The following is a 13,891-nucleotide window of genomic DNA, read 5'->3' on the forward strand; positions in this document are numbered from 1 at the left end:
AAAATCATCATCTACTCCACCTGTGAGAGTTCTTATGCACCAAAGTATAAGCTTCATTCAACCCCCGATCCAAAAAAACTGAAATATAAACTTCTGGTCCTGAATTTTCTGTTAAAATTACTTTAAAATACTTCTCTTGTACAGTTTGATATTCTCTTCACAGTTCTGAAGCCACAATAAAGATAAAGCAGTTATCATATAAAACACATCCAACCCTGCCATCAACCCCCACAGACAAATAAAGAATTACGTATTTTCTCTTTGGCTCATTTCACTAAGAGTTCTGTCATTATCTTAGGGAGGAGCTGGCACTGCTGTCCGACATGGAGGCATCTATGTGAAAGGTCTTATACCAAAAGGTGCTGCAGAGCTTGATGGAAGGATACAGAAAGGTAGACACTGGTGTAACAAATATGTAGCACAAAGGAAAAAATGAAATTAGATGAAATTTAGAGTCTTTCGTCTTTGGGCATCACCTGTCTGTCTGCGGCTTAGGTGATCGTGTGGTGGCCGTCAATGGAAAGAGCCTGGAGGGGGCCACTCATCAACAAGCAGTAGAGGCTCTCAGAGACACCGGGCAGGTGAGGGATGACAGTTCCCATGAGCCACCATGTGAGCAGTATCTTTAAATTATGTTGCTGCCTAGCTGGCATCTTAACACTTAGTTTTACTTCCTGCATGGCTCAGACAGTGCACTTGTTGCTGGAGAGGGGTCACGTACCTGCAAACAGCATCCACGCTCCCCTCACACCTAAGAACACTCCACCATCTGCCAGCACTGGCTACGACAGAAATCCAACCAAGAACAAGGAGCAGCCACTCGAAGCCAAAGAAAAACCAGAGTACAGCTTCATCACACAAGGTAAAGGATGTGGTGTGGTCTAATTTCAGTGGTCTAATTATCATTGAAAATGCACAGCAAAGTGCAGGTTGAGGGATTATCCTTTGACCTCTTTCGTAGCACTGCAACAAAGCTAGGTTCAGACATTTAATATTCATTAGGTGCCAGTTTTTTCCTGTGCAATTCAGTGAATTTCACGTGTTTAATGCATGAAGACTCTTTTACCCAGCCTCTCAGGGCACACCATGCTATTGTTTTAATTTGAAGTTTTTTGGGTTTTTTTAAATAGCCACTTATCTTTTCAACAGGCAGTTGCAGAAAGACAGATAACCACTTACCATGCCACCAAAAAGGGACTTTAGAATAACCTGACAGGCAGGTCTTTTGGCAGGTTCATACCTTCTTGCTCCAAGGCAATACATGCCCCACTCCGCTCCCCAGCTCTTTGATGTATTAACTTACCTGCATAACTAAGCTAACTGCACCATCAAGTAAGTTAGGTTAGTTGGTTAATGTTCCACCCTCTCCTAGTTTAGTCATTGTAAAACGACTGTAGTTTCTATAATGCGGTTTTTCTGGGTTTTTTTACCCTCACCTAGCACATGAATTACTTTTATACTGCAACCTGCAGCCACTTTTTAAAGCCCAGATAGATGCTTAAGAGGCGTTTTACAGTATTTTGCCCAAGGATGCTTCCACATACGGACGCAGTAGATCAACCCACTGATCTTAGGAATAGTAGACAACCTCCTTTAACTATGGTGCAACCATAAGCAATACAAGTTTGCTTTTCTGCAGGTGAGAATGTAAGGGTCCATCCAGGAGATGTAATGGAAATGAATAGTAATTCCTGTACTACTGGAGACTGTTTGCAAATGATTTAAAAAGAAAAACAAAAGAATAGTTTCAGACTTCTAAAGTAAATTTCTACGTTATTGAACATATGTGATTTGACATTTACTTTATAGTTACTCTGAATAACAAATTATATTGTCTTCCTTTGCCAACAGCCATCTTGAGTTTTAAAAAGGCTAACAGACTTTTTAAGAGTATATGCACCATTTGTTTTTGATACTTGTGTCCACCTGTAAACAATCAAATTTGGTCATACAATGTATTTTTTTTAGCAGTGCTACACCAAGACTTACATCAAGATCAAATGAGCATGTGTGTACAACCCATTGTTTGTACACTGCGTTGTATTAGAGCTGAGTAGATGGGCAGAATCTACATAAATTGCTCTTCTGCAACAAGAGCTGGACTATCCTTTAGTTTTGTGCTCTCCCTTACTGGTTATAAATACAAGTTGGGAATGCACTTTTTGTTTTGTGTATCAGGCGTGTGTTGAAGTTGTATGTTTTTAGTCAGGTTCCTAATATTCAATATACTAAATATTTTACCAAATCAGACAATGAAATCCAGTTTTGAGCCCCCCACACCCCCAATAGAACATCCTTTCCTTATATTTACTTGCATGTAATTTTAAGAGGATGGGTACACCGTCTACAGGTTGTTAGTGTATTACATGGCTGTTATTATAATAAGCTGTAATTCATCCATTCTGGTTTTATATTTTATCTTATTCTCTGTGACCATTCATCAACCATCTATGGCAATTACTGCAAATTCATGTGTTCTGTTTCACAGATAATATGTTTGACGTGTGCCTGCTGAAAAACACATCAGGGCTGGGTTTCAGCTTTAGCCGAGAGGAGAACATCCCCAACGAACCCCCTGGCTCCAGCATGGTGAGGGTTAAAAAACTGTTTCCTGGCCAGCCAGCTGCAGAAAGCGGTCGTATCAAAGTTGGTGATGTCATCTTGCGTGTCAATCAAACCCCACTCAAAGGACTCTCGCAACATGTATGTAATACACTTTGTCTCAGTTCCCATTTAAAAATCACACTAAGTTATTTGATGTCATAATGTGTTTGAAATTGAGGTTCCTTTACATTTTGTGTAGGAGGTGATATCCGCTCTGAGAGGAACTGGTCAAGAGGTGACTTTGCTTCTCTGTAGACCTGAGCATGGCATTCTTCCTGAGATGGACACTGCAGCTTTGGTGAGTCACTTAATATTTTCCTCATCACTGAGAGTCTTTCAAGCATTAGTTGGAAACTTAAATTGAACCAAATTTCTTCCTAGACACCTAAGCCATCGCCTAGAAAGACACCAGGGACATTTGGAGAGCCCAGCTTGAACTTAGAAAGGCTCACGTCTGCTCCAGGGAGTAAGAAACAAGGCCCTGTGGAAGACGCCCTGGAGAGGCTGCTACACAGAACCCCTGGCCGACGCAACAGCTACAGCGACAGCACCGATGGGGATGAGGAGGTGGAAGAAGCTTTCAGCGCAGGCTCTGTGGAGAACAGCAGGCAGAGTGTTTACCAGACCTCCGGTAGCAACCTGGGACTGGGACGCTATGACAGCAGTGGTCATCTGGATGACAACATGCACTCAGCTTTTTATTCCTCAAATCTATCAATGACAAGATCAGACCTCAGCAACCGGTAATTCATCTAATGTTAAATACTCGATTAGCATTATCAGTTATAAATGTGATTATTAGTGTTTTTGCTAAATTTTGGCTTTGTGGATGTTTGGTCAGAGGACTTTCATCCCCAGTGGGAGCTGATCTGGAGTCATCCACTTTTCCGAAGGTGTCCTCCCTGTCTTCCCCAAGCCCAGATCCCCTGCCTCCTCCACTACCTCTGCCCTTGAACCTCACTGCACCTGGCAATGGACAGGATGGAGATGAATTTGTCCCAGTAAGAACTGAGGAAGGGAATCATAATCTAATCATTTTAGGGTTTCCACTAAAATGTGGTTCAAGATGTTATTTCTGTTACTGAGGTTATGTGTTTTTGTTGTTGCTAGGAAGTAGAGCTACAGGTCTCTTTGGTGAAGTCAGAAAAGGGCAGCCTTGGCTTCACCCTCACTGAAGGCAATGATCATGGATGTTACATCCATGACATCATCCAGGATCCAGCCAAAGGAGATGGAAGGCTCAGGCCCGGGGACCGAATGATCACGGTATAAATTCCCATTATTCACTATGTGCCAAGGTGTGAAAAGCATGTGGATTATCATTATCAGCAGAGGTTTCAGGGGAAATCATTGTGAGACCTTGCCTCACCCTATTGTATGACGTATTGAGATCAGCTGACGCAAGATGTAAGTGGGCGTTAACACACCTGGGAAGGGATTTCAAAACTGGATTATAGATGGCAGACAGCTGATGTCGAAAGCCACCCCCTCTGTTCAAGGATGGTCATTCACATGGACATAGTTTGCAAGAGGAGTGAAAAAAGCCATCTATCTGCCTTTTCTGTCTAAAATGTGAACATTAGCATCATTGAAAGATTGACCCTTTTCTTTTAGATGCAGAGTCTTGTCCTGTTGAGGTTGCTCTTCTGGCTTCTGCCATGTGTTTATGAGGTGGCTGTTTGGGTTTCCTGCTGTTTAGTATGTGTTTGGGAGTTTTGTCCTTGGCATGAACCAGTTTTTGTCTGAGTGTGTGGCTGGGTTTTCGTGCTCGGAGAAAATGTTCCTGAGCTTCTCTGACAAACCTGCTACATAAGGGATTGTCCGTTTGTCCTTCTGTTTCTCTCTAGTTGGTGACCTTCTTTACTGTGCATATTTGCTCATTTGATGAAAGTTGATGAAATTTGATAACCACATGTTTTAAGAGTTTTCTCTACATGTGTGCGTTCCTTTCTTTTCCGTCTGGGTTGGAGGGAATGTTTTCTGCCCGGTGTTGCAGAGTCCTGTTTACTCCAAGTTTGTGTTCCAGAGGGTTGTGGGAGTCAAAAAGCAGGTACTTGTCTCTGTGTGGGGGCTAAACTTTAATGTTGAGGTTTCCATTCTCCTCAATGTGCACAGCACGGTCCAGAAATGGCAAACTATTATCCTTTGTCTCCCCTGGTGACTTTGTTTCCACTGAGTGGATGTGAACAGTCTGCACCATGTATCGGTACCAGTGGCTAGATGCTGTCCATGTAAAGATTGGCTACATTGGAAGACACTGGGTAGGCCATTGCACATCCATGTTTTTGTCTGCAGAAACCCTTGTTGTATTTAAATTATGTGGTGCTAAAGCAGAGGTCTAATAGTGTGCAAATCTAATCGGGGTAAAGCTAGTTCTGTTTTCTAAGAAGCTGTCTTGCTGTAGTTGATTTTCTGACAGTCTCCACTGCCTCAGTTGTAGGTATGCAACTAAAGAGTGAAACTACATCAATGGACACTATGGAAACTTAAAGAAGTCCAGTTGCTTTTCTTTCCAAGCTCCTTCGATTATTATGACCTGGATGACTGAGAACCAGAGATGGGCAGTAACGCGTTACTTGTAACGCGTTACTGTAATCCGATTACTTTTTTCAAGTAACGAGTAAAGTAAGGGATTACTATTGCAAAAACGGTAATTAGATTACCGTTACTTTCCCGTAGGAACGCTGCGTTACTGCGTTACTAAAACCGTGATTTTCTTGCGAGAATGTCTCATGACAGTGACGTAAGCGAGTGCGACGTGTGTGACAACAGCTGTGTGCAGATCAACAATGGATCATATATCAAGTACGGGAGAGAGTATGAGCGTGCAGCGTTTAAAGCGTGGACGTACTGACCTTATTTTGAGTTTGATTCCGTAAAAAGTGACAAAAACATTAGTGTCCGTTGTGCGTGGGAAGAAAACTTCTTTTTACAGCGAAAAAAACCCCTAAACTTCCAAGCAAGCACCGAGTAGCTACGACGTAATGGGAAACTCACAGAGAAACTGCCGTATCCTTCCACTGACCGCTGCAGCACACCTGCACCAGGATAACCCTCCGCCTACCCTACTCCTGCTTTACAGGTGAAAATAGAGCAAAAGGACCGCTAGTCTTTGACTTTATTTATTTTCTGCTGTGTTTTACTTGCATCTGAAAGAGTGAGTGTAAACACAATATATATATATATATTATGTGCTGGAATGTGCAGAAAATAGGTTTAAATGTTAAACTAATTTCTTCCAGTCAGAGAATGGTGCATATAATTAAAATTTTGCTTCATGCATAAAGTTAAAAGATTAAAACTAACAAAACAAGTTTTAAAAAGGGACTTTTCCATTTGATTACATTTTGTATGATGATTATGTAGAAAAAGTAGAATTGGGCTGAAAGATCTATCGCTTTATCACCTATTCAGGTTGTAAATCATGTTTTTAAAAAGTAACTAAGTAACTAAGTAATTAATTACTTTTGAAAATAAGTAATCAGTAAAGTAACGGGATTACTTTTTTGGGGAAGTAATCAGTAATTAATTACTGATTACTTTTTTCAAGTAACTTGACCAACACTGCTGAGAACCTACACAGACATATAGAGGCGGTTAGCAAGTACAAACTGGAAACAGTCTGGCTCTCTGTTCCTTTGTGTTTCCCAAACCAATTACACGTTGAATTAAAGTTTTTTGTCTACAGGTGAATAACACTGATGTGAGCAATATGGGCCACACCGAGGTGGTCAATCTTGTGCGTGCTGCCCCTCGGGTGGTTGACTTGGTGGTAGGGAGGGTCCTGGAGGTTCCTAAACCCCCCATAGAAGCTCATCTGCTGCCTGACATTTACTTCAAGATGAACCAAGAACCACTGGGTAAGAAACAACCTTGATTAAGAAAAGAAAATACCACTGGTGTGTCTCACATTAAGCCACTAATGTCTTGAAAATCTTCCCAAATGTTGCATCAGAAATTTGTTCTTAAGAATCAAATCTAAATATTTTTATTCTTTATTCATTCCCCAGGTTTGGTACTGGATGGTGGTAGTGACAGTTTGTACGGGATCTTATATGTGAAAGATATTCTTCCGGGTTCATTAGCCTCTAAAGAAGAAAGCTTAATGCCACTTGACCTAATCCACTACATCAATGGGGCCCCTACCCAGGACCTGACTCTCAGTGAGAGCACTAGGCTATTGGAGCACTCCCCCAGTGAACTCACGCTAAAAGCCACGAGGTAGTCTACACTAAAAAAGAATAACATCTATCCTTTGTGAATTTTTTTTTTTTTTTTTTTTTTTGGTGCTTGTTTTTATGTTTTTTGTCCTAATAGCATTGCACATTACAGAAAATACAAGATCTTAACAATAATCTCAGTAACTTTTATTTTCTTTTATTTACTCTAACAGGGATGGAAAGCCAGTTTGTCCTATGCAGAAAAGTCTTTCTTTTCTCAACAACAATGTTAGCACAACGGTTTCATCCACCATGAATGGTATGCTTTATAATCTAAAGAAATGTGACTTACAGGTGCTCTGATAAATCGATCTAAATAAGAATAGATTTACTCATATTAAGTTTCTTACTTGCCAAATATTTAAAGATGGTGTGAAAACTTTATTTTAAAAAGGGGATGATAATAAAAACTAAATAAACCAAAGTAATAATGGGATAAGCGTAACTGCAACTTTTGTTTTCTGTTTAAGGGTTCCTTAAAGGGGAAGAATTAAGAGATACAGAAGGTCTCGCAGCACTTTGTCCTTTAGAGGTGAGTTTTTTTTGTTTTTTTTAATTATGTCGGTGCCTGGGGGTGAAAACATGTTCTTGTGTTGGTTATGTTTTGCCAAGCAAACAGCTATGAAATATGTTGGTGGAGTTCATCAGGTGTTATTGTTAATGGAATACAGACAGTTACCCAAACCAACAAAAAAAGTAACTTGCTGAAGTGTTGAATGACAAATCAAAGGTGACTGCACATTTGTTTGCTGAAAACGCAGGAAGAGATCATAAAGGTAGATCTGGAAAAGCCGCCGTCAGGAGGTCTGGGGTTTTCCGTAATTGGAGGGGAGAGGGGGATCTTTGTTAAATCCATCACACCAGGAGGAGTAGCAGAGTCCTCAGGCAAGCTACAAGTAGGAGACAGGCTGCTTAAAGTGAGTGTTTTTGGACTTGTAATGTGCTTTGTTAAACAAAACACATTACATTGTGATTTACTTGTAGATTTTTTTGTTTGTTTGTTTTTAACATGAATCTCTTAAATTCTGTGTTGTAATAACACAGAATTTAAAATATTTACAAAAAGCATTTTCTTTTTGTGAACATTTTGTAAATAATTGGCTACAAAGTAAAGAAAGTATTGGATTTTCTGAGACTGTATACAGCCCTGACTGACTGGCTTTCTGTCTTGTAGGTGAATGAAGAGCTAATGACAGGTGTGTCCCATACCAAAGCTGTCACCACCATCCGTAAAACTAAAGGCCTGGTGCATCTTATTGTATCCAGACCACCAGACCAGAACCCAAACACATACCTGGCCTCTCTACCCATCAACTCCGACAAGTGCAATGGAAATACTGGTAAAATCATGCACTTGTATTTTTTAAACTTTTGTCTCATGAGTGTATTTTTCTTTCTGAATATTTTCTAAAGCAACCTGCTCGTGTTTATTTCAGGTCTGAGTGGCGACAGTAGCATAAAGACTAAGCAGTGTCCTGTCATACCACCTATAGGTATAGCACACACAGGCTGCAGAATGAACTGGAAAGTTATAAATGTGTAAAAAAAACAAAAAAAAACAACATAAACTATATTCCCATATTTCACAGACTATGATGATGAACTAGGAGAGAGGAGAGAGACCGAGCAGGGCACAGAGCTTTCGGAGGACACGGACGGCGATGGCTCTTCTTTACCAGAAGATTCTCCTGAGGTACAAATCAAACTCGCCATTTGAGAAACCACAGAAACAACAGTCTGTTTTTTCTGATGTTGTTTTGTTTGTGTCATTTGTTTTTTGTTTGTTTGTTTTTACTGCAGAACTCCCGAAAGGTGAGATGGAATGAGGAAAGTGTTGACGATCCACACAATGAAAAGTACGATTTTACTTTTTAGATGTGCGCTCATCAGATTTGAGGTTGTACATCATTTATATTAAGACCTCTTGGCTGTTTGTGTTGAACCAACAGCTACCTGCAGATGAGTGCTGGGCAGCCAGACGATGATGAAATCACGTGGGGAAGCGATGAACTGCCAATTGAAAACATGAACTCAAAGTCAAAAGATGGTAGGAGTCAATGTCTCAGACAATACATGTAAATAATTGTCATAAGTTACTTACAAAACTTTTAATTCCCTCGTTTATGTCTCCGCACAGATGGGCCAATCATCACAGAGGACGAGCTGACCTCTTTGCCCCTTGTCAGAGTGGTCCCTGAAGGCCAGTACACGGGACAAAAGCTCAACAGTGTGGTTCGCACGATGAGGGGACTTTTGGAACAGAAAGTGCCTCTACAGGAGTTTGAAGTATGACTCTTTGAATTTCATTGCCAAAGAATAAACAATAGTTTTCATTAGATTTTTCTGAATATCCATTTTCCGTTCTGGCAGAATCTTCAGAATCTCCAGCCGCTGGACGACTGTTTGATCGGTCAGACGAAGGAGAACAAGAAGAAGAACCGCTATAAAAATATCGTCCCCTGTAAGAAAAACTAGCAGTTCCCTATGTGATTACTATTAATAACATGGACTATGAACTGTATATGAACGATGGATGTAGCCACTGTGACATCACCCACGAGATAAGATATTATAATGATACTAACCCAACATATAGAATTGAATTTCAAATATATTGTCACATTACAATAGCATATATTGCAATATTTTCTACTTTATGACCTTTTCCAACACAAGTTATTGCAACCCTTTCGCAAACATTCCTCAACATCACCCTTGACTTCACTGTAGAGAAGTGTCGCACACCTGGCTTCCTATTTTTTTAACATGCAGTTCCCTATTCATTTTTTTTCTCAGTGTTGTGTGGATGCAGATATTTTCACATAAAATAGGTGATTTCTTGACTGCCTCTAAATTGGGACCTAGATTTGTCAAACTAAGTGTGCCCAGTGTTGGTTGGTTTTTCGGTTGAGCTGATTACCTCACCATTCGCAGCAGGTTTTGGCAGTTTGTGACATGAGCCCTTATACTCGTATTATCCCAAGAGTATTTTACTTTGATGTGGACCTCATTTTAAATATTCCATCCTTTTTTTCTTTTTTTTTTTTTTTTAGGAAATTCCAAAATAGGTCCATATTTTGATATAGACAGCACTTTCCTGATTTCTTTCTTTGATACCACCATTATAGTTTTACCAACTTCGTCCCGCATGCTGAATGCTATTTTGGATTGAAAAAGTAATTGATTTATTATACTAGTACTAAAGAGTTATAATTTTATTGACATTTTATATAATAAGATGCTAATATTTGGTGTCCCTATATCGATACAACTGGAGGAGTTTAAGTATCTCGGGGTCTTGATGGGAGAAGGAAGCAGGAGATTGACAGACGGATTGGTGCAGCGGCTGCAGTGATGCGGATGCTGTACCCGTCTGTTGTGGTGAAGAGAGAGCTGAGCGTAAAAGCGAAGCTCTCAATTTACCGGTCGATTTACGCCCCTACCCTGTGGGTGTGACAGCAGTGACCGTTCTTTCGGTCACTGCTGTGGGTAGTGACCGAAAGAACGAGATTGCGAATACAAGCGGTGGAAATGAGCTTCCTCCGAAGGGTGGCTGACCTCTCACTTAGAGATAGGGTGAGAAGTTCGGCCATTTGATCTGAGCAGCGGCTCAGAGTAGAGCCGCTGCTCCTCCACATCGAAAGCCAGTTGAGGTGGTTTGGGCATCTGACAAGGATGCCCCCTGGGTGAGGTTTTCCGGGCATGTCCCACCGGGAGGATGCCCCGGGCAGACCCAGGACACACTAGAGAGATTATATCTCTCGGCTGGCTTTGGAACGTCTTGGTGTTCACCTGGATAAGCTGGAGGAGGTGGCTGGGGAGAGGGAGGTCTGGGCTTCTCTGCTTGGGCTGCTGCCCCCGTGACCCGGCCCCAGATAAGCGGAAGAAAATGGATGGATGGATATATCGATACAATATTGCCACTCGATATGTTATACTATACTTTATCAGTTCCCTCTTCCCCACACCTAGACACTCCACACTTTTAAGATGTAGAGACTTGTCATGTCCAAAGTAGTCCCATCTTAAAATAAACTTTCTCTATTAAATAAGACTGACAACTGAAGCCACAAAGTTGTCCATAAAATGTTTACTGTCCCCTCATGCTCCAACCACAGCACTTGTGTCTCTTCTCATGGTCTGAGGCTAAATCCTCTTTTATTACAGTACATCTACTGTACTTTAATGGCTTTTTTTTAGTACTTTTTTCTCTGAATTCAAATTTTAATCCTGAAACTTTTCATGACGTCTCTTCTAGTTGACACAACTCGTGTTGTCCTCGGCAAAGACGGAGGCTACATCAACGCCAACTTCATTAATATGTCGGTGAAGAACGAGAACTTCATGTACATTGCCTGTCAAGGACCCTTACCCACTACTCTAGGGGACTTCTGGCAGATGGTGTGGGAGCAGAAGTCCAATGTGATTGCAATGATGACCCAGGAGGTTGAGGGGGGGAAAGTCAAATGTCAGCGGTACTGGCCGGACACGCCGAGGACGGCAGAGATGGTGGATGACAGATTACAGATAACACTTATCAAAGACCAGCACCTGGACAACTTCGTCATCCGTGTCATCGAGGTCAAAGATGTCCAGGTAAATATATATCGTGTATATCGGTGTATAGATCGATTGTGCCGATAATTTAAGACGGGGATGTCAAAATTTACATGGTAGTTTAGTTTGTATGTTTATTTTAGTTAAAATGTTTTTTCACATCAAGTTTAATTTTTTAGTTTTATTAATATCAGACTATTACTGTGGTGTGAATGCTAATTAGGGGTGATGGGTCTTATGTTTTACAGCTTTCGCTATTGATAAAGTACAGTTGAAAGTCCAAAATCTACACACTCCTAATTTTCCAAAGCAGACAGTGGGCCGGATTGGACTCTTTGCTGGACTGTTTCTTACCCTCTGGCCTTATGTTTGACATCCCTAATTTAAGATGTTTCTACTTGAATTGTCCACATTGACGTATGAGTTTCCTTCTTTCCAGACTAATGAAAACCAGATTGTTACTCATCTAAACTACACTGGATGGCCCGACCATGGGACACCTTCACAACCTGAGCAGCTGCTCACGTTCATATCCTACATGCGGCACGTTCATCAGTCGGGGCCTATAATCACACACTGCAGTGCAGGCATTGGTCGTTCAGGGACCCTCATCTGCATTGATGTGGTTCTGGGTCTCATCAGTAAAGATGCAGATGTCAGTATTTTTCATCTTATAAATTTAATAATAACTTTTTTTCAGTATCACTTCTAATCTCCTTTTTTTTTCCTTTTGGTAGTTTGATATTTCAGATGTTGTCAGGAACATGAGGCTTCAGAGACAAGGAATGGTCCAAACAGAGGTGACTTGGTTTTAAGCTTAGTAGCATTTACTAAGTATTTACTCGTCTTAGTAGCTCCCAAGCTTTCCCTTACATTTCCCTCTCTTTTTTTTCTTTTCCTTTTTCAGGAGCAGTATATTTTCTGCTATCAAGTAATCCTCTATGTCCTCCGATGCCTTCAAGCAGAAGAAAACATCTCAGGATAGTAGAAACCCTGAATCGCTGTCATGTGGAGGCTGGATGATTCTTTGATGAAAGCAAAACAAAAAATGAGAATTGCCAAATTACACTACAAGTTTTGTTTTTCTTTTTTTTTTTTTATTGCCTTAATCTATTTGATAGCTCAAGAGTAAATCCTTTAGAAGAAGTATATTTTTTACCTGTCCGCCCTCCCCTTCCCCCCTCTGGCTGCTATTTCCTTTTAATGCATCTATAAGAACTGCTGATTGTCATTGTAATTATCACGCACGAGAGTACATTGATGGGGACGGGGGGGGGGGGGTTCAGATTTTTGGATACCCTAAAATAATTATAATATGATCAGCGATTTTCTATTTTATGTGGAACAATATTATGTATTTTGAAGCCTATTTTGATGCTGGAACATGCCTTGACAGAATACTATGTCAGTATTTGCTATGTAAATCTATTATACAGTAAACTGCTCACTTCCTGAGGCAAATGATGAAATTAAAAGTGTACATATTCATCTCCTGAAAAATTAAACTGGATACATTTTAAATAACATGTAGAGGAATGTTTCATTTTTTGGGGAAAAAATGAAATATTTTACCTTTTTTTTGTCTTTTTTTTTTTTTTTTTTTTTAAAGTACATAAATCATTTTAGCATACTTTTGAGAATATTTGTCAGCCTAAATGTGTGCATTTTGTTCTGTCTATAAAAAGATTGCCATCACATACTAAACATCACCCGTAGAAGCATTAACCTAACGTGTCTTTTCCTTATTTGCTTACTAATAAACACCACTGGAGGGAGAGAGATTACAGCTTGTATAACTGTGGGTTACTAGAACGACTACATCTGCGCTCCACAGTTCCTGCACAATTACGGAATAATAAGGATCTTGATGTTGAATCTCTATGGAGGCTTTTGACTTTTCAAGAGATAATTAAAGCTGTAGTTTGAGATAAGAGAGCAGACCTCTTTAAACTGTGATTCCATAATCAACCGTATAAGTAAGTCAACAGTTCAGTGGTCTTCAACAGAGATTACACATTCGAGCCCTTACATTGTGTTAACAGTCTGATGACTCCATTGCAATGTTTGTCTTACAGGTTCTCATGTAATGTATGCCCATACTCTTTATGTAGTGATTCATCTAAAATGCCCTGATTTAATCTACTTGCCTACATCCGCTACATCCAGTTCAAGCAGGAGGTATTGGAGCAGAGATGGCTTGTCTTTTACCAGTTTTTAACCACCGTGTGGTGCCAAAATTCAGTGTTTTATAATTGTAAAACAATTCTGGAAATATTGCTATGTGTTCAAACATATTCATGATTGTTTTAAATGGCTGTTTAGTTACCCAGATATGCAAAATAAAGCTTATAATGCCCAATACATACTGGACAGCATTTTTATGGTTGCCTCAAGGCTGGTTTTTCTTATAGGCGTACTGTTAAAATGTTTCATTGGCACACGTAATTCTGTAAAAGAGAGGCTTCCCATTGTGTTGTTGACCCATGGCAATTATCCAAAAGTGTCCAATG

The 13,891-nt window shown here is 40.2% G+C and overlaps 1 protein-coding gene across 4 annotated transcripts in view; it reads left to right on the top strand.

Annotated features, from left to right (window-relative positions):
* The window catches only part of ptpn13 (protein tyrosine phosphatase non-receptor type 13), a 53,198-nt gene extending 39,464 nt beyond the window's left edge, over positions 1 to 13,734 (top strand). For 3 of the 4 annotated variants that reach the window (XM_006789084.3, XM_006789085.3, XM_006789086.3), the window contains 24 exons: positions 299 to 392; positions 496 to 581; positions 688 to 862; positions 2,489 to 2,703; positions 2,804 to 2,902; positions 2,986 to 3,347; positions 3,446 to 3,605; positions 3,715 to 3,870; positions 6,293 to 6,464; positions 6,615 to 6,825; positions 6,998 to 7,083; positions 7,295 to 7,356; positions 7,586 to 7,741; positions 7,999 to 8,164; positions 8,261 to 8,317; positions 8,414 to 8,517; positions 8,625 to 8,680; positions 8,774 to 8,871; positions 8,962 to 9,110; positions 9,195 to 9,285; positions 11,083 to 11,420; positions 11,821 to 12,036; positions 12,119 to 12,181; positions 12,289 to 13,734. In XM_006789084.3, coding sequence (XP_006789147.2) covers positions 299 to 392; positions 496 to 581; positions 688 to 862; positions 2,489 to 2,703; positions 2,804 to 2,902; positions 2,986 to 3,347; positions 3,446 to 3,605; positions 3,715 to 3,870; positions 6,293 to 6,464; positions 6,615 to 6,825; positions 6,998 to 7,083; positions 7,295 to 7,356; positions 7,586 to 7,741; positions 7,999 to 8,164; positions 8,261 to 8,317; positions 8,414 to 8,517; positions 8,625 to 8,680; positions 8,774 to 8,871; positions 8,962 to 9,110; positions 9,195 to 9,285; positions 11,083 to 11,420; positions 11,821 to 12,036; positions 12,119 to 12,181; positions 12,289 to 12,366 — 3,450 coding nt within the window. In that variant the 3' untranslated portion in view covers positions 12,367 to 13,734. The remainder of the gene's footprint in view (positions 1 to 298; positions 393 to 495; positions 582 to 687; positions 863 to 2,488; positions 2,704 to 2,803; positions 2,903 to 2,985; positions 3,348 to 3,445; positions 3,606 to 3,714; positions 3,871 to 6,292; positions 6,465 to 6,614; positions 6,826 to 6,997; positions 7,084 to 7,294; positions 7,357 to 7,585; positions 7,742 to 7,998; positions 8,165 to 8,260; positions 8,318 to 8,413; positions 8,518 to 8,624; positions 8,681 to 8,773; positions 8,872 to 8,961; positions 9,111 to 9,194; positions 9,286 to 11,082; positions 11,421 to 11,820; positions 12,037 to 12,118; positions 12,182 to 12,288) is intronic. The other variant, XM_035906936.2, reaches the window with a different exon arrangement.
* The last annotated feature ends 157 nt before the right edge of the window (positions 13,735 to 13,891 follow it).

The sequence above is a fragment of the Neolamprologus brichardi genome, chromosome 7 (assembly GCF_056152115.1).
Source record: "Neolamprologus brichardi isolate AB-2024 chromosome 7, ASM5615211v1, whole genome shotgun sequence".
Taxonomy (NCBI): Eukaryota; Metazoa; Chordata; class Actinopteri; order Cichliformes; family Cichlidae; genus Neolamprologus; species Neolamprologus brichardi.